The 19,661-nt window shown below is 36.3% G+C and overlaps 1 protein-coding gene across 3 annotated transcripts; it reads right to left on the reverse strand.

Moving 5' to 3' along the window:
* Positions 1-1,213: 1,213 nt before the first annotated feature.
* On the reverse strand, positions 1,214-18,938 carry LOC117923315 (probable LRR receptor-like serine/threonine-protein kinase At1g07650). Of its 3 annotated transcripts, XM_034841558.1 has the most exons (24): positions 18,741-18,938; positions 16,961-17,138; positions 15,557-15,628; positions 15,390-15,458; positions 15,236-15,307; positions 15,048-15,119; positions 14,866-14,937; positions 14,678-14,749; positions 14,519-14,590; positions 14,324-14,395; positions 14,159-14,230; positions 13,107-13,175; positions 12,670-12,735; positions 11,838-11,903; positions 11,689-11,724; positions 11,540-11,580; positions 11,046-11,422; positions 10,781-10,976; positions 10,249-10,380; positions 2,916-3,034; positions 2,629-2,839; positions 2,294-2,531; positions 2,014-2,164; positions 1,214-1,892 (listed from the first exon to the last, which is right to left on the reverse strand). In XM_034841558.1, exons 1-24 carry the CDS (start codon positions 18,865-18,867, stop codon positions 1,503-1,505), a joined length of 3,042 nt encoding a protein of 1,013 aa, XP_034697449.1. In that variant the 5' UTR covers positions 18,868-18,938; the 3' UTR covers positions 1,214-1,502. The 3 variants fall into 3 exon arrangements, with proteins under 3 accessions (XP_034697449.1, XP_034697451.1, XP_034697450.1); XM_034841560.1 differs by lacking the exon at positions 14,866-14,937; XM_034841559.1 differs by lacking the exon at positions 14,159-14,230.
* Between the last annotated feature and the right edge of the window lie 723 nt (positions 18,939-19,661).

The following is a 19,661-nucleotide window of genomic DNA, read 5'->3' on the forward strand; positions in this document are numbered from 1 at the left end:
ACATGAGGATTCCTAATTACTACATAAGTCAAGATGTTGATAGTTTTGATCCGATATATATTACATGAGATATCAAATAATGGAAGAAAGCCCTTTATTTATCATCTATTTTACATGATAATTGAATCTAAAACAAAAAAGAAAAAAAGAAAAACATTTTTTATATGGTGAAAGTATTATGCACATAGCTCCATCCATTACAGCAACCTTATCCAAGAACAAGATATATCCTCATATTAAAGAGTAATTTATCCTTTAGATTTGTTTCTCATTGGTCCCATGTGATAAGGCAATTTCTTTAGATTTTGATTCTAATTTGTATAGGCTACATAATGTATCCTTATAAGGCCAGAATGGACTTCAATCTGAATCAAAATTGAACTCCAACCCTTGTGAGGTTAAATTTGTGACATTGAATATGTTTGCTGGAATTTCACTCAATTTATAAAATAGGAACTCAATTTATAAAAAATAAAAATTAAATGATAACTAAAAATAATTAGCATTTTATACACTTTTTGATCGAAGATACTACCTTTAATTATTCAGGTATTACCTTTTAATGATATAAGTATTATCGTTTATCATTTAGAAACTACCTTTGATCGGTAAATATATAAAACTTAAATAATTTTTAGAAAAATTTTATTTTATAATTATTTTTACATGAGAGTTCCTAGTTACCACGTAAGTCAAGATGTTGACAGTTTTCATCCGATATATATTACATGAGATATCAAATAATGGAAGAAAGCCCTTCTGTTATTTATCATCTGTTTTACATGATAATTGAATCTAAAACAAAAAACAAAAAACAAAGAAAGAACAGCATTTTTTATATGGTGAAAGTAGTATGCACATAGCACCATCCATGACAGCAACCCTATCCAAGAAAAAGATATATTCTTATATTAAAGAGTAAATTTATCCTTTAGATCTGTTTCTCATTGATCCCATGTGATAAGGCAATTTCTTTAGATTTTGATTCTAATTTGTATAGGCTACATGATGTATCCTTATAAGGCCAGAATGGACTTCAATCTGAATCAAAATTGAACTCCAACCCTTGTGAGGTTAAATTTGTGACATTGAATATGTTTGCTGGAATTTCACTCCATAGAATGCTGTTAAATATGTGATTTTCTTCACATGAGAAAAGTGGGTTACTTCAGTAAACAGCTACCAGATCTTTTGCCAGTTTCTGCATTACATATTTACATCAATCTTTTGCCAGGAGCACATTTATTAAAATATGAGAATCTAATTGTACCACAAAATTTCTTGAAATTTTATACAACAAACTCTCACTATTAAAGAGAACTATAGACCAAATAAAAAAAAAAAATTGATGTACAAGATGCGGGTGTAGCCCCATTGAATAGAAGTTTGATTAAATAACCAAAACTTTAGGATGCTCATTGAGATGGAGATGCAGATCAGTAAATCCATTCAGAGCCTTCAGGAGTAGGATCAGCATTCTTTAAAAGAAAAACACTTCATCATTAACAGGATTCCGAATCTGGGTTGATTTCATGGAAATCAGGGCCAGATGTAGAGGTAGAGCAAAGCTCTAGCTCTGTATGACCTGTTAAATTTAGGGATTGATTACCTTCACTCAGACTCTGGTTTCTCTTGTCTTGACGAAAGTCTCTCATTGCCTTAAACCTCAAATCTTCGGTGTAGGTACTTGGTCCTGGGATTATATCAGGAATAGGCATTCGGGCTTCAAGCATGCTTACCACTTCAGACATGGTAGGCCTAAGTGATTGGGATGCATTTGTGCACAAAAGAGCCACTTTAATCATCCTTTCTGCCTCTTCTTCATTGACTTTAGACTCCAACTTCTCATCAACCAGCTCCAGAAACTTTCTGCTTTGCTGCAACAGACAGGCCTGCAATTTAAACATATCACCAATCTTAACTTCCATCATGCAGATGCTCATTATATCCTTTCAACTGAAAAACACAACCTGATTGATTATTAACACCGATATATAGAAAGTTAGTGAGTACCCAATCTAAAAGACAAAGGCAGCCATTGCTGGGTATATAATTGTTGTTGTGTTTTCCACTAACAATTTCCAAAGCCACAATCCCAAAACTGTAAACATCTGCCTTGTATGTCAGATAACCCCACAGTGCATATTCTGGTGCCATATATCCTCTGCAAGTGAATAGTGTGATGTCTTGTCACTCAATAATCAACAGTAAAAAATTCTCAACAATTATGAGCATTTGACTATGTATGAAGTGTGGAATAATCTGTCAATTTGATAAGGACACAGTAACTCACATGGTTCCAGCAACCCTGGTGCTAATATGGCTCTTCTCCCCTTCATCAAGCCTAGCCAGTCCAAAGTCAGATATTTTAGGGTTTAGGTCTCTATCAAGAAGCACATTAGTAGCTTTAATATCTCTGTGGACAATCTTAATCCTTGATTCTTCGTGGAGAAAAGCTAATCCCTTGGCAATACCAATACAGATTTTAAGCCTAGTTGGCCAGTCCAGGTTCGGCAGACCATTTTCTGGACCTGTGAAAAATTCCCTTTCAAAACTTAATATTTGATATTATCTATATTTTACTTGTCTTAGCAGAAAGTGTATTCAAATTAAGTAAATGATACTTACCAAACAGAGCGCCAGCTAGGCTATTGTTTTCCATGTACTCATATACCAGTAACAGTTGATCTCCTTCAACACAACATCCATGAAGTTTCACCAGATTTGGGTGTTGCAAACAAGAAATCATGGCTATCTCATTCAAAAATTCACGATTTCCTTGCCTTGATATAGAGGAAAGCTGTTTCACTGCAACTATGGTACCATCGGATAACAGACCCTGCACCCAATTTTTCTTAGAATTCTAGGTAGAATCTATAAAGGAAGATTACAATGTCATGGTTTAGCTAGAATACCTTATAAACTGGACCAAAACCTCCTTCTCCAATCTTGTTTGCAAAATCAAAATTTTTGGTGGCAGCTTTTATTTGTTTTAAGGTAAAAGAACCTGTTTGCATATCTAGTCCTTCGAGATCTATCCAGGAAGGAAACATAGAAACATAGGCTGTAAGATAACAACAAATTTATTTGGTAGTTCTCAACTCCTTCCCAAAAAGGAAAAAAAATGCATCCACCAAATTGATTTGAGTGTTGCAGATTAAGATAGAGAACCCATACCAGTTAATCCCATGCATAAAGAGCATGCATCGTTGGTAAACCTAACCTATTCTAAATATATTTAAATGATAACCTCTATATCACGAGACCACAATCTCATAACCTGATGTGTAACTAATTGAGATAAATTGGGTTGCAATGTTGCTTTCACTTGTAGAACCTTCCTTCAGTTATTAGAAAATAAAAAAACACCTTTTAATTGTTAATTGATTAGATATTGCCTTCTTAGGAAAAATACAGAATCACTTCTATAATAATTTTTCCACATGAAATAAAAATTTTAAAAAAATTATATTTCTTAATGGATGAAAAAATAACCTTTCAAGACAATTAAAGAAAGCTAGATTTTGTCGTATTCCAAATATGATTATTTGGTCCCACAATAATGCAATTATAAGACAGACTATGTTTGGTTCCTATAAAGTGCTAAAAAAAGAAAAAAAATTGTTATGGAAAATGACTTCTTATATTCAGATACAAGATACCATGAAAAATGATAAGGAATAAAAGTTGAGGAGAAGATGAAAGAAAATGCTAAAAGATTTTTCTTCCCATTTTGCTTTAAAAAAGGTGGAAAAAGTGCATCCTCAAAATTTAAATTTCTTTGAAAATATAAAGCCCCCTCCAAAGTAAAGATGTTTGCATGGTTTGTGGCTAGTAAGAGGGTTAATAACAATAGCATGCTCTAGAAATGGAGGCCTCACAAGAAGCTTAATCTAGAGTGGTGTATTATGTGCAAGTGTGGAAATCCGGTATGATTTGAATGGTGATTTGTAGGATATTGTGGGAAATATTGAGGCCCCAATTGTGACAAATTTTGTGGTGATTTGTGTGATTTTTTTTTTTTCCATATTTTTATTTTTTCCATATTTTACTCTCTGTGTATATGTTAAATAGGGACCCGATTATGTAAACACATACAATTGAATGAATATTTGAGTGATTCTCAGTTTCTTCATGATATCAGAGCACGGTTTGCTCTAAAACCCTAACCAATCCATGGCTGACCAAAAAGGAGACAACCATGAGTCCAATCAATCAGCAACCCATGAAAGAGAGTCGGAGATAAACTCCTCAATGGGCTCGGCCAATGCATTCGACAACTCTCCACTCCATCTTACCGTTGAAAAATTGAAAGGTAAGAATTACAGAGAGTAGGCGTAGGCAATCAAGCTTGTTATTGACGAAAATGGAAAGTCGGGTTTCTTACTGGCGAGACTTGGCGACCACCTCCGACTGATGTAGCAGCATCCCAAAAATGGCGGTCCGAAAACTCCTTCATCACCTCATGCTTGATTAACTCCATGAAGCCAGCCATTGGCAAAACTTATATGTTCCTCCCGACGACAAATTATGTGTGGGATGCGATATGGGAATCATATTTCGATGCCGAGAATGCTTCCCAAATCTTTGAACTCAAGACGCGGCTCTGGCAGATAAAGCAAGGAGATCGGGAAGTCACGAAATACTACACCGAGATGTTGGGTTTGTGGCAAGATCTCAATCTCAACTACGAAGAAGAATGAGAGTGCACGGGTGATAGTGTGCGCTTCAAGAAGAAGATGGAGAACGAGAGGGTCTTCGAGTTTCTAGCGGGGTTGAACCGTGAGCTTGACGACGTTAAGAGCAGAGTTCTCAGTCGTCGGCCATTGCCCTCCATCCGAGAGGTTTTCTCTGAGGCGCGACGAGAGGAAAACAGAAGGAGAGTGATGCTGAGGGAACATCTCTCGTCTGGACCCGAGGCTTCAGCCCTTGTAACCCATGGGCCTCACTCTGGATCAGGCCCAAGACAGTCCAAGAGGACTTATTGTGAGCATTGTAAAAAATTGGGCCACACTAAAGACACTTGCTGGACTTTACATGGCAAGCCCGCGGATCGGAAGCCCAGATAGCCCAATAAAGCCCATAGTCATCAAGCCTCCGCCGAAACCTAGGCAGACAAAACACCCATAGAAATTCGTCAGTCAATTTCTAGTGTGGGGTTTAATTCCAACCAGCTTGCGAAATTATATGAGCTTTTTCTAATTTCCAAGCCTCTGGTTAGTCTTCTACTACTCTGTCCTCTGGTTCTTTGGCCCACAAAGGTACCTTTCTGACAGCACTTAGCACCATGTCTCATATTACTCCCTAGTTGCACCAGTAATTTAAAAGTAAAAATTGCAGATGATACTTTATCCCTAGTTGCTGGCAAAGGGAGTGTTCATATTTCTGAGTCTATTACTCTCAATCCTGTCCTACATGTACCTAATTTATCTTGCAATTTGTTGTCTATTAGCCAGTTAACCAAACAGTCTAATTGCTCAGCTAAATTCCTACCCTCTCATATGTCCCACACACCTCCTTTCTCCAACGGCCTGAATCCCACGCGCTGGCGCGTGAGGGCGCGTGGCCCACTTTCTGGTGCCGCGCTTCTACCAGCAGGCTCATCCGGCACCGTCTTGCACTTCTAAGCCTCCGTTAGTCCTCTTTGAACCCTGCTTCTCCATTTTTTGGCATTTCAACCTCCACGGGTCTTCTTTCAGCCTCCGACGGCAACTCCATTCCTTGGCCGAGACCTGTGTGTGCCTTGGGAAGGCCTCTTCTTCATCTCCAGTCATTTTTCTCCTTTGTTTAGGTCCTGACATACTAGGTTCTTCTTCCACAGTTGTGATCCGACCTCCCTTTAAGGCTCTTTTCGATCCAAACGTGATTCAAACTCAGGTGAAGTGCATATGGCGACTAAAAATCCTATTTTTACATCCATCATCTCTGGATCTCCTACTATCACATCGGAAAAATTGATTGGTAGTGAGAATTATCTCTCCTGGTTAGCGTCCGTGGAACTCTGGTTTATGGGACAAGGTTATGAAGATCATCTTGTTATACCTGAGGATGCTATACCTGATGTTGACAAAGTGCAATGGAAGAAAATCGATGCACAATTATGCAACGTATTGTGGCAATTTGTTGATCCCAAAATTTTACATCATCTTCATGCCTAAAAAACCTGCTTTAAATTTTGGACTCAAGCCTAAGGATTATACACGAATGATATTCAACGATTTTATAAGGTGGTTTCTGATATTGTTCATGTGAGACAGCAAGACATGGATCTGTCTACTTATATTGGCCGGATTGCGTCTCTTAAGAAAGAGTTCTTAACTTTGATGCCCTTCACTAATGGTGCTGAAGCTCAACAAATACAGACTGACAAGTTCTTTATGGTGTTAACCCTCATTGGCCTCCGTTCAGATCTTAAGTCTGTCCGAGATCAGATTCTTGCTAGTCCATCAGAACCATCATTGGATGATGTGTTATCTCCTTTACTCAGACCTTGTCGACTGATGGTCCTTCAGATTCATTTGTGTTAGCCTCTCAGACTAACTCTCGAGGAGGACGTAGTGGCAATCGGGGTCGAGGACAACGTCCTCAGTGCACCTATTGTAATAAGCTTGGTCACACTCGAGATCGTTGCTATCAGTTACATGGACGGCCTCCTCACACTGCCAACATTGCTCAGTTATCTGACCATCTGCTATCTCGACCTGACTCTGCTGCGAGCTCCACATCTCAGAGTGTCACCCTTACTGGTAGTGATTATGATGCCTATCTCTGATATCAGGCAGCCACATCAGCTTATGTTGCTTCTGTTGCCCAGACCGGTAATGTCTCTATCTGCTTTACTCAGTCTCCTTCTCTTGGCCCATGGATTCTAGATTCTGGAGCATCTGATCATATCTCTGGTAATAAACACTTTTCCTCCTCTATTACTACTACCTCTGCCTTACCTATTGTTACTTTAACTAATGGTTCCCAAACTATGGCTAAAGGTATTGGTTTGGCTCATCCTCTCTCTTCCCTACCTCTCCATTATATCCTTTATGCCCCTGAGTGTCCTTTTAATCTTATTTCCATCAGCAAAATAACTCGCACTCTTAACTGTTCTATCATTTTTTCTGATAAATCAGTGATCTTGCAGGACCGGAGTACGGGGAAGACGATTGGCATAGGGCGTGAGTCTCAAGGCCTCTATCACCTCACATCACCTTGATCTCATGCAGCTTGCATTTCCACCGATGCTCATTTTCTCATTCACAGTCGTCTGGGTCATCCTAGTCTCTCCAAGTTCCAGAAGATGGTCCCTCATTTTTCCACTTTGTCGTTGCTTGCGTGTGAGTCGTATCAGCTTGGGAAACATACTCGTGTCTCGTTCCTAAAGCATTTGAATAATCAGGCAAAGTCTTCTTTTGAACTTGTCCACACTGATGTTTGGGGTCCGTGTCGGACCGCGTCCACTTTAGGATTTCAGTATTTTGTCACTTTCATTGATGACTATTCAAGATGTACTTGGTTATTTTTGATGAAAAATCGAGCTGAGTTATTCTCTATTTTCCAGAAATTTTATGCTGAAATCCAAACACAATTCAATATTTCTATTCTAGTGTTACGCGGTGACAATGCTCGGGAATATTTTTCTACACCCTTTACTTCTTTTATGTCCCAACATGAGATCCTCCATCAGTCATCTTGTGCTCATACTCCTCAACAAAATGGGGTTGCTGAATGTAAAAATCGACATCTTGTTGAGATAGCTCGTACCCTCCTTCTCCATAGTCATGTTCCTTTTCATTTTTGGGGGGACGCTGTTCTTACAGCCTGTTACTTGATTAATCGTATGCCCTCATCTATATTACATGACCAAATCCCTCATTCCCTCACTTTTCCTACCCAACCTCTTTATTTTTTTTCTCCTCGTGTCTTTGGTTGTACTTGTTTTGTTCATACTCTCACACTTGGACAGGACAAGCTCTCCGCCAAGGCTATGAAATGCATCTTCTTGGGATACTCTCGACTTCAGAAGGGTTATCATTGTTATTCCCCTGACACTCATTGTTATTTTCTCTCCGTTGATGTCACCTTCTTTGAGGACTCTCCATTCTTCTCATCCTTTGAATATTTTCCTATTTCTGAAGTATTGCCACTTCCCTATATATCCCCCCTTCAGATGAGCACTCTCGTCCTCTTCAGGTTTATCATCTTCGACATCGTGTTGTTGCTCCTCCTCTCTCTTCAGCTGAGGTACCTGATGACTCACCTCTTGTCCCACCGATTTCTCCTACCCCGACCCTATCATCTACTGACCATTTGCCTATTGCTCTTCGGAAAGGTAATTGATCTACTCGTAATCCTCATCCTATTTATAATTTTTTGAGCTACCATCGATTATCTTCATCGTATTCTGCCTTTGTCTCTACTTTATTCTCTGTTTCTCTTCCTTAGAGCATTAGTGAGGCATTTTCTCATATTGGGTGGCGACAGACAATGGTTGATGAAATGACTGCTCTGCACTCCAATGGCACATGGGATCTTATTTCTTTAACTCCTAGTAAATCTACAGTTGAATGTCGTTGGGTCTACACTATTAAAGTTAGTCCTGATGGTCAGGTTGATCGCCTTAAGAGCCACTTGGTTGCTAAAGGTTATACTTAGATTTATGGTTGTGACTATGGTGACACCTTCTCTCCTGTTGCCAAGATTGCTTCTGTTCGCTTATTTCTCTCCATGGCAGCTATGTGTCATTGGCCTCTTTATCAGTTGGATATTAAGAATGCTTTCCTTCATGGTGAACTTATCGAGGAAGTGTATATGGAGCAACCGCCTGGTTTTGTTGTTCAGGGGGAGTCTGGTTTAGTGTGCAAGTTACGCCGCTCTCTATATGGCTTGAAACAGTCTCCTAGGGCATGGTTTGGGCGTTTTAGTTCAGTTGTTCAAGAGTTTGGAATGCTTCGGAGTGAAGCAGATCATTCGGTTTTCTATCATCATAACTCTTCGAGCCAGTGCATCTATTTGGTAGTTTATGTCGATGACATTGTCATTACAGGCAGTGATCAGGAGGGTATCCAAAGACTAAAGCAACACATTTTCAACCACTTTCAAACCAAAGACTTGGGTAAACTCAAGCACTTTCTAGGACTTGAAATAGCTCAATCCAGTTTAGGTGTGGTTATGTCACAAAGGAAGTATGCCTTAAACATCTTGGAAGAAACAGGTATGTTAGAATGTAAACCTATTGACACTCCTATGGATCCAAATGTCAAACTTGTACCAGGACAGGGGGAGCCTCTAAGAGATCATGAGAGATATCGACGACTTGTAGGCAAACTGAACTACCTCACAATCACTCGGTCAGACATCTTTTTTTCTGTGAGTGTGGTTAGTCAATTTCTACAGTCACCATGTGACAACCATTGGGATGTTGTGATCTGCATTTTTCGATATATTAAAGGAACACCAGGCTAAGGTATGTTGTATGAAGACAGGGGTCATACCTAAATTGTTGGTTACACAGACGCAGACTGGGCTGGTTCACCATCAGATAGGCGTTCCACCTCAAGGTATTGTGTTTTTATTGGAGGTAACTTAATATCCTGGAAGAGTAAGAAACAAGATGTAGTGGCCAGATTAAGCGCTGAAGCTAAGTATCGAGCTATGACTTTGGCAACATGTGAACTCATATGGTTGAGGCAACTCCTTCAGGAATTGAGATTTGGAAAAGATGAACAGATAAAGTAAGTCTGTGACAATTAGGCCGCATTACATATTGCATCCAATCCAGTCTTTCATGAAAGGACTAAGCATATTGAAGTTGACTGTCACTTCATTAGAGAGAAGATCGCATCAGGGTGTGTTGCTACAAGTTTTGTTAATTCAAATGATCAACTAGCAGACATCTTCACTAAATCTCTCAGAGGTCCTAGGAATAAATATATTTGTAACAAGCTTGGTGCATATGACATATATGCTCTAGCTTGAGGGGGAGTGTTGAATATAATGTATTTATAGTGTACAATCTTTCTTTCCTTTCTTAATATAGGTCGCATATATGGTAGTTAATTCAACCTAGCCTTATATATATATTTCTCTATTGTAAGAAGTTAATCACATGAATGAGAATTAAGGTTTTCTCTTTCTCTCTCTTTCAACATCATCTATTACCATAATTGAAATAAAACTATTGAAAATTCTATATGATTGCTAGCATGCCTGTAAGAAATATAATTAAGTTTAGTTTGTGTAGTAGTTTAACACCACCTTGTTCCTGGGAGATTCTGCCACCAAAGCAAACTTTCCACCAAAGAATACCTAAAATAAGGAATATCATGAAAGCCACAGCCCCAACTGCAATGAATATCTTCTTTTTTCCATGAGAAGACGACTCAAAATCTACACAAAGAAGAACAAAAAATATAAAAGAACATGTCAGATTGCATAGTGCATATGATGAATTATGAATGTTTCATCCAATCCAAACATTAATATGGATATAAAAACATCAATTGGATAATACACTTCCCAGACAAGCAAATGAGCTGGCAAGAAAATAAGACAGCAAATTGATTTGGTCTCTTGTCAAATACCAATGTAATCTTGCCTTAGGTATTGATTTTTGCATCACATAATTTAAGGGAGTGTTTTCTAAATGTATCACTATGCATATATATTTATTTATTCACACAAAGTGCAGAACAAGTTGGACAAACTAAGAATCTCAAACTCAAATATGATAAGAGTGACAAGAAGAATACAAATACATCACCATATATATAAAGAGCATACAACTCACCAGCTTTTACAGAAATGGCTGATATGAGAGGACCATAGGTTCCTCCCTCTGGGGCAGCTGTTGTACCTTTCCCAGCCCAATGAAATCGGATCTCCAAAGTCTTATTCCTTACGACTGCTTTAAATTCTCTTACAACTACCTTATCAACCCCTTGTGCTGCTTGTACAATATTAAAATCTTGCAACTCCAGCTTTTCCTGCAATAAACTAATTGAATTAAATTATTGTCTTTGACAATTCAGTTGCAGAATATTAAGATTGACTACCTGGATGTAAACATCAAAAATACGTCTTCCAAGACTATGAAAGGATTTATTGTCTCTGATCACTATCTCTGCAAAATGAAGTTTCACAGTATAGGTCCCATCTGCTAAGCAGCGTCCATAGTAAGTGAAAGATAGAGGAGAAAGTCGTGCTCTTGTGTACAATTCAGAGTCATTCATCCCAAGCATGGATACATTCTGTGCTATATAATTTTTTGTGGTTCTGTCACGATCCCAAAAGTCTCCTGTGCTACTAAAACCCCAATTATCTCTAGTGGGGACAAACTTGGATGGACCTGCTAAGTCTTCATCCGCTTCATAGACTATGTCTCCAATGATGGTTCTTCCTCCACCACAATTTATATGCAGTGAATACTGATCTTCAGAAAACAACAACAATATAAGTGATGATCAAATAAGTTTAAAACATAGAAAAAGTAAAATAACTAAAATTCATGCATGGAAATAAGTCCATAAAACAGAATTGAGGCATTTACCTTTGAGACATGGAAAACTGTTCAGGCACTCATCAAATTCTCTATATTAAAGCATAGATTTGATAAGCATCAGTATTGTACAGGGAAACTAACAAACCTACATATCACTACTCTTCAAAGTTTAGTTAGAAAAAAAATTACAAGCTTACAATTTTCCCCTTTCAGAAAAGCTTCGGAACAAGTTCCTGATGAAACAACAGAAAGTTATTTTCAACCAAATAGATAGTGAATGAAGAAAAATATTTGTGTAAAGCTCAATAAGCAAGGTTTAAATCAGGAAAAAAAAAAGAGTTCTTACAGGGTTTCTCGACAAGAAGATGGCATAGAGCGCTTGGAAAAGTAATTATAAGAAATATCTGTTTGGCTGCACACAAACATTTAAGAACTCTTACAAGAATTATCAATGCTATATTAACTAGAATTTTGCAGAAGAAACCATGGAGGGAATTTGACCTAATTTTGAAATTAAGAGCTAAGGAGTTAGATTCTTTTAGAATGAGAAGCTTTTGAAGCACACATATGAGTAACTTCTCTATGATTTCTTCCCTTCAGTAGCTACAGTATGAACTGATTTGGCTAATATGCAGCAATAATGACAAAAATTTTACGAATTGAGAAAATAAGGACAAAAAGTTTATGAATTGAGAACTTCTACCTCACCATCTAAATCAGCATTACAATATATCTACCATGTCCCTATTGCACTTTTTAGATGTTGTACACTCAACTACTGACCGTTCAGGGGCTGGCCCAGCCAAAATCAGATTGTTGTGAAAATAATAAAAAAGCATAGATAATGGAGAGAATAAAAAAATGCACTTTTTTTTTTTTCAATTTCTGCAATGCCTTGCTACACCTATGAATACGCAGGGAGGATTTCAGATGTTGCACATGGTGAGATGAAAATGACTAAGACAAGTCTGCTACATACAAATCTCCAAAAGGGTTAGAGAAGCATCACTTTCTAGAGGAATTCATATATATATATATATATATATATATATATATATATATATATATATATATATATATATCCATGTATAGCTTAGGCATATAAAAATAGGAGATTGAGGCACAAAAATAAGTAATTTCATGTAAAATTAATTGAAAATGTAGGATTAAAAGCATACTAGCGATTATTTCTGCTCTCGATCCAATCCGGAATAGACCCAGTTAGCATGTTGCTTGTCAAATACCTAAACAGAAAATAACAAAGTTTCATAATTGTTAAGAGATGTAAGTAGTTACTATGTCTCAAAATTTTATGCAGAGTCATATTGAAGAAAATTGTAGTTTGAATTTTGGTGAGGGTAAAGCATAAACCATAGGTGAAATATATAGGAAATCTTCCCTACATTCAACTCGGTTTCTTATATCATTCTATACAATAACCTTCTTGGTAAACCTACATCCTTCGAGTGTGAGTTTAGTCATAGTTTAGCAACTCTATGATCTAGGTAAACTACCAAGAATGGACCAATCATACATATATTTTAATGTATCAATCTACAGGAAGGCTTCCTATGCAACAAAAATTGGCATGCTTTCTTGATTTTCAATTGCTTACATGAATTCTATTTGTGTTAAACCTTCCAAGTTTGGAACAATTCCTTCCAGCTTGTTGAAGCTAAGGTCTCTGTGAGAAAATAACAATATAGATGTCATAATTAAACAAACAAAATAAAGGTTTAGTCAAATGATCCTTCTAATGAATTTAGTGCAATACAAATTTGAAAACAAAAAATTGCACCAGTATAAAAACTAAGTAGAAAAAGGAGAGACATAATTCAATGATGGAATTACTTACAAACAGGTCAACCATATGTTCATATCACTAATCAACCTTGCCTCTTTTTTGTCAAAAGAAAAAAAAAAAAAAGGTGAATTGAGGGTCCCTATTGCTAGTATCTTACTTAAATAGCCATTTTAATCTAATAAAAAGGTTTCAATACAATCAAAAGCTCTCTTTTTCTATTTTTTTCCCCTCTTGTTCTTTTCATCACAGAGAAAAATTTTATTTAGGGAAAAAAATGCACAAGAGGGAAGGATTTGTTTTCAAAGCAAAAAAGGACAACAAACAATGTTCTCAACTAAAAAGTGGAAAACAAAACACAGTTTTGATCGAAATTTCCCAACACCCTTAGTCAGCATCTCCACATGGCAAGTTCTGGCCCATGAATCCTTCCTAGTATAGCAAAAAAAAAAAAAAAAATGGTTTACTTTTCCAATTTTTTCCCTCAGTTGAGCAGGAAAATAATTACCTTCTCTCCATGTGAAAGAAGACTCACAAATAGTAAAAGGTCAAGGCTAAAATTTAGGTCTGGATAAACTTATAATTTCTTAGTCTAATTTGAGTTACCATGATACAAAATATGAAAGAAGAAAAAACCCTTACATAGTTGTTTGTTGAAACTACTTTAGACATGTCCACTTATATTTATATTCTTTTGAAAATCAAATAAATACAGTATTTGACATCTTGCTTCCATGCATATACACACAAGTTCATAGTAATATTAGGTTTGTAATATTAGTAGTGCATTACTCCAGCGCACTCACTAGCATTGCCAAAAATGAAAGGCAATGGGGAAAAAAAAAAAGAATTAGTTGTAGAATTACAAAATTTGCAGTTCTGTCATCTCTGCTAAATATTTGGGGATTGATCCGGAGATAATACAACCTCTCAACATCCTACAAGGTAAACCCGATCCATATAAGCACTATTACAGGAGTATGAGAACGATTATGCACCTAAAGAATTTTTAAACCATAACTACAACTTACAGCTTTTTCAGGCCTTTCATGTTTCCTAGAGGCGGAAAATTTGAGCCTTCCCCAGGTAAATCACTAATCCTTCTGCATGGAATCCCACCAAGAAAAATTAAAATCCTAGTCTATTTTGATAATATGATGTGAAAGGCAAATTGCTGCAAAAATTAAGCAACTCAACAAAATATTGACTAAGAAGGTTTAACTCACAATTCAGTTAAATTCTTCAAGACAGAAATGCTAGAAGGTATGGGCCCTTTAAGACCACTTGCTTGGATCTCTCTGTTAACCACACATTTCCAATTTACTAAGATTGCACTTGAAAACTTCTAATATAAAAAAATTTTCAAAACACGAGAAGGAACTTACAATTTCTGAAGTTGTTTCCAACTATGAATAAAATTGGGAATTTTTCCACTGAAATTGTTGCTACTAATCCGACTGCATTGGATCCAACACAAAGACAAAAATGTAACCGTATAAAAGCTAATCCTTTTATCCATCACATATATGAGATATTTAGATTTACAGTATTCTAAAGGGCATTGAAATCTTACAATTCTATTAATTTGGTTAGATTAGCAAGTGCTAGAGGCAACTCCCCAGTGAGATTGTTAGTGTTAAGAATGCTAGTCATCAAAGAGAAGATCAAACCAAAATAAATTGCTATACTTTTGAAGGATTACAAATAATTAAGAAATTAATTGCCAAGAATAGTGATAAGAGGAGAAGGACCAACAGATTTTCCAAGTTGATCAGTTGCCCAAGCTGAGGAGGAACAGTTCCAGAGAACATGTTGCTCTCCATACTCCTGAAATTCAATTCAGTTTCTTTAAGATGATAGTGAGAGAAAACCTAAACAAACTAAGAAGCACTTCCCAGAAAAGAAAATGGGGCTGGTAAGATAGAGTGAATGTCACTACATACATATATCTCAGAGTAGAAATGTTTCCCAAGAAGCTTGGTATTGGTCCTGATAACCTGTTCACAGTGAGTGACCTGTAGGGAATAGTTCACTCTGTCAATCCTATAAAGATCATCTATAGACCAACCTTAAAGATGAAGTGCAGAAATATCTCACATATATTCTAATTGCAAAGAAGCCCATTCACGCGGTATGTTACCACTAAGATAGTTCCTAGTGAAATCACTATAGACAAGAGAAAAAAAAAATTGTCAAAACAATGAAACTTTGAAATCGGAATTTATGTTTTGAGAAACATACATATTTATAGAAGCACTTCTTACATTATCTTAAGGTAAGGCAATTTTGCCAAAGAGGACGGAAGCACACCAGCAAGATCTTGCCCTTTGAGAAATCTATTTGACAAAGAAACAAGGTAATACAGGTCCACAAGATTCGAGTTTTGGTTTGGTAAATTCTCAAATGTAATGTTCTGCTAGTAGATGAGAATAAAGTGAAGAAAAACACTTGGTAAACAACTATTCATGTGTGAATTGCTTTATATAAAAACATGTAATAGAGTTATGCGAGTGTGAATACAAATTAAGAAACAATGAGAAATCCATAATTCAGTAGCTCATAAAATAGAGGAACATCAAAATCACAAGCCTTAGAAGCACATAAACCATGAGAATGTAGTCCAAAGTTAGATTGAGAACTTCAGTATACTTTGTGGTCCATGGCACTATGAAAGCGCTATATCTGTACATTATAGATTAAGTATATATGTATACCATATCACAAGTGTTTATGTAATGAGGAGGATTGTATTTTAGTAGTTGATGGCCTGAGATTCTTTATTTGTCTCCCACTGAATACATGCTTATATACATGTATATCTAAGCAATATGTATATGTATATGCATGCAAGAACCCCACATCTAACTCCAAAAGTCATTTTAATTTGCATTAAAAGAAAAACATAATGACCCTGTTTTTCTTCAAGAGAATTTTCTAATCGTCTCGGATCAACTAATAGAAGATCATGGATGTTGCTTAGGAAGTGAACATATCTCCATAGACCTTCTAAACCATTGAAGCACCCCCAAAATTCTAAATGGCACAGTAATGACTAAGAAAGATTGTCAAACTCCTTGTTAATTGAGATGCAATGACTATGATAGATTTTGTAGATTGACCGAGCTTAAAGTAAGGAGAGGAGAATATATATCCTCAGAGGCATTCCAATGACAAAGCTCTCAAATAGGTAGTGGGTGAGACCAAACTCCCATATGTAAGCAATGACTAACTGAAAAGATACCAGCATTGGGGGGAAAAATCTAGTACTTGGATTTTTTTATGAATGGAAAATGATCTGTTTCTCCTCTTTCAAGTGGCAGGACCAAACTGACTACATAGACAAAAGTCACAAAAATAACTGTATATTTTGTATAAGCAAATGACTGGCTACAAAAGGGCTTGTCAATATCTCAGTTAAAAGAGTTGGGAGTTCAAACAACACACCGAGGCAAAATGGGGTTTAATCATGATTGATTTAATACTGTGTTTTTGGTATGTTCTCATAACCAACCATCCCCATCCCCACGCCCACCCCACAAAAATAAAATGACATGCACACAGTTAGAACCATAGCACCATTGAATATAGTTGCAAGAAATCAGAATGGTAACTGTTAAAACTTCAACATGTGGATGGATCTATGTATAAAATTTGGGAAGGAAGCATACATCTGAACGACGTGGCATTGACCGTTGGGATAGGAGCAATTGCAGGTGAGAGTATTGTTATACAATGGCATTTCCTTCCTGTTAGGTGTGGACCAGTTGGAGTTGCCATCACAAGGGTTTAGGCTGAAGTTCCAATCCTTTTTCCCCACTTGTTCTGCTATTTCTTCTAGAGCCTCCTCTGCACACATCAGTATATAGGAGTTGGTCGTTAATCCCAAATACACACACATATGTATATGCCCAAAATTTGAAATTCAACCTCTTACCCTTTTTTTGACATCATTTGGACAAAAATATCTTCATTATTTTCTTATAAAAATAATATTTTCTTTTAAAACTTACATGTAAATACTTAAAATAGAAAATGACATTTATGTCAAAAATTGATTACTTTTCTATAAACTTGTTCTGCTATTTCTTCTAGAGCCTCCTCTGCACACATGAGTTGGTCGTTAATCCCAAATACATACATACATACACACACACACACACATATATATATATACCCAAAATTTGAAATTCAACCTCTTACCCTTTTTTAACATCATTTGGACAAAAATATCTTCATTATCTTCTTGTAAAAATAACAATTTCTTTTAAAACCTACATATAAATAATTAAAATAGAAAATGACATTTATGTCAAAAATTGATTACTTTTCTAGAAAAAAACATGGAAAGGGTTAGATTTTCGATTTGATGATTATTTCATCTCTTTTAACCAAATATTTCTATATATTTTGCCCATATGCATATATGCTTGTGTAAAGACCGAGAAATTTTATCAATTCTATTTTCAAATTTTTTTTGTCTTATAAACGATAAAAAAACACAAACCAAGTCAATATTTTAAGATTTTAATCTCTTATGATTTGTAATTATTCAATATTTTATTAGTTTTTTTATATTTATTATTATATATATTTTGTCCACACTATTAGAATAATTTATTATTATTAGACTATAACCAAATTACTTCTTAGATACAACTTCAAACTTAGATTTGAATAATGTCTAAGTTTACTTGTCTCTAGCCAATCATCTAAATCAAATCAAATCAGGCTGAAAGAAATTTGAATTTCAATCACTAAAAGGATCAATTCAATTTTGATTCAAGCATCTATCAACTATATCAATTCAATTTCATAGCTCTTTACATCCCTCGTATACAGGTACCAAATGTGAAAACCTTTCCGCACATTGGCTTCCTCTAGGTCTTTGGGCCTAGTTGGCACTTAGCCTTGTTATCATCGGTGATTGTTGGTATTTTTAAGCCCCTAGTATAAGGATATAATTTGGGCCAATCCTAAGGAGCATGGGCTTTGTCTTGATGTCTTGGGGCCTTGGGGCCAGTGGATATGGGGCTGTGATCTAAACCCTCCGAGCAACTATTAGGTTGGGCTTAGGCCTGAACTCTTCAAGAAGAGCACCCTCAACCTCAACCTCAACCTCAACCTCAACCTCAAGTATTCGTTCTTGTATTGCACGTAGCTTCCAGTGCACAAAAATCGCACAACTCAGATTTAATATGTTGCATATAATTCATTTGATTAAGGTTCATAGTTAGGCTATTGTGGGAAAGGAAATTAATGTGAGGTGGAAGGCAGTCCATGCCTGCATGGCCGCCTGTTAGCCTCCAATCACCATACTTCAAATTTGTTTGGTGAGACGCCCTACACTCTATATATACATTCTATTTTATGATTTTATCCCTTCTGACTCAATTTGTATATAAAAACAGAAAAAAAAAAAAAAAAAAAGGATCAAGTCTGATCTCTTACCTTCATCTCGAGGAAGCTGACCACCTTGGGCTTCAACGCTGCTGGAACCGAAGCACATCAGTATGAGCAGCGTGAGAATAAAAGCGAAGAAGAGAGTCTTCCCATGAATATCTGGAAAAGTAGCCATATATGATATATCTTCTCCTCCTCAAAGTCCTTGAGCTGATCAGTTCATTTGTAGAGGTGTGTAAGATTTTATTTTTGGTGGGGAAATTTCCCGGTGTAGCCAACCTTGACTACGACTTTCTCTGCCTATTATTTTTTGACTTTTACTTGTAATTTGGGTACACTAATTTGTCCAGTAGTTGACGGATGGAAAAAAAAATGGCATACTGGAGAAGGCTGAATGGCGGAGTAAAGCTAACTGTTTCTTCTATAATTGATAATTAAATTGTGACCCATTTTATATATGTTCTTGAAAATTAGACTTTATGAGATCACCAATCAGAAAAAACTTCAAAATTGTGGTTGAAAATTGTTCTTGAAATTAATAAGTTATATTGGCAGACAATTCTCAAGACAGCTATATATATATATATATATATATATATGAAAGCATGTTTGGTTGTCTGAACAGGTTTTTGAAAATAAAATAATGTTTTTTCGTGTGAAAGGGCGTGGGGCGAGTCCCACTAGGTTTCCATATTTGACTTGCAGAAGGTAGACAAGTCATGAGGTGCACGAATCAATCATTAATCATTTAATCATGGTTTATAAAGGTGGCGTGCAAGTGGGTGGTCGGGGTGAAATGTGAATGGTCCTCACAAACCACTGATATTTCCTGTTCTGTGGGACCGACATTATTTGATTTCTTCCTTAAGGATAACTTTTCTGTTTGTTTGGATCTACAGAGTTCTAAACTAGATGATGATGATTTGATTTCTTCCTTCAGGACTTTGACCCAAAATTCAGTATAAGTTT

Source organism: Vitis riparia, chromosome 10, assembly GCF_004353265.1.
Source record: "Vitis riparia cultivar Riparia Gloire de Montpellier isolate 1030 chromosome 10, EGFV_Vit.rip_1.0, whole genome shotgun sequence".
NCBI lineage: Eukaryota > Viridiplantae > Streptophyta > Magnoliopsida > Vitales > Vitaceae > Vitis > Vitis riparia.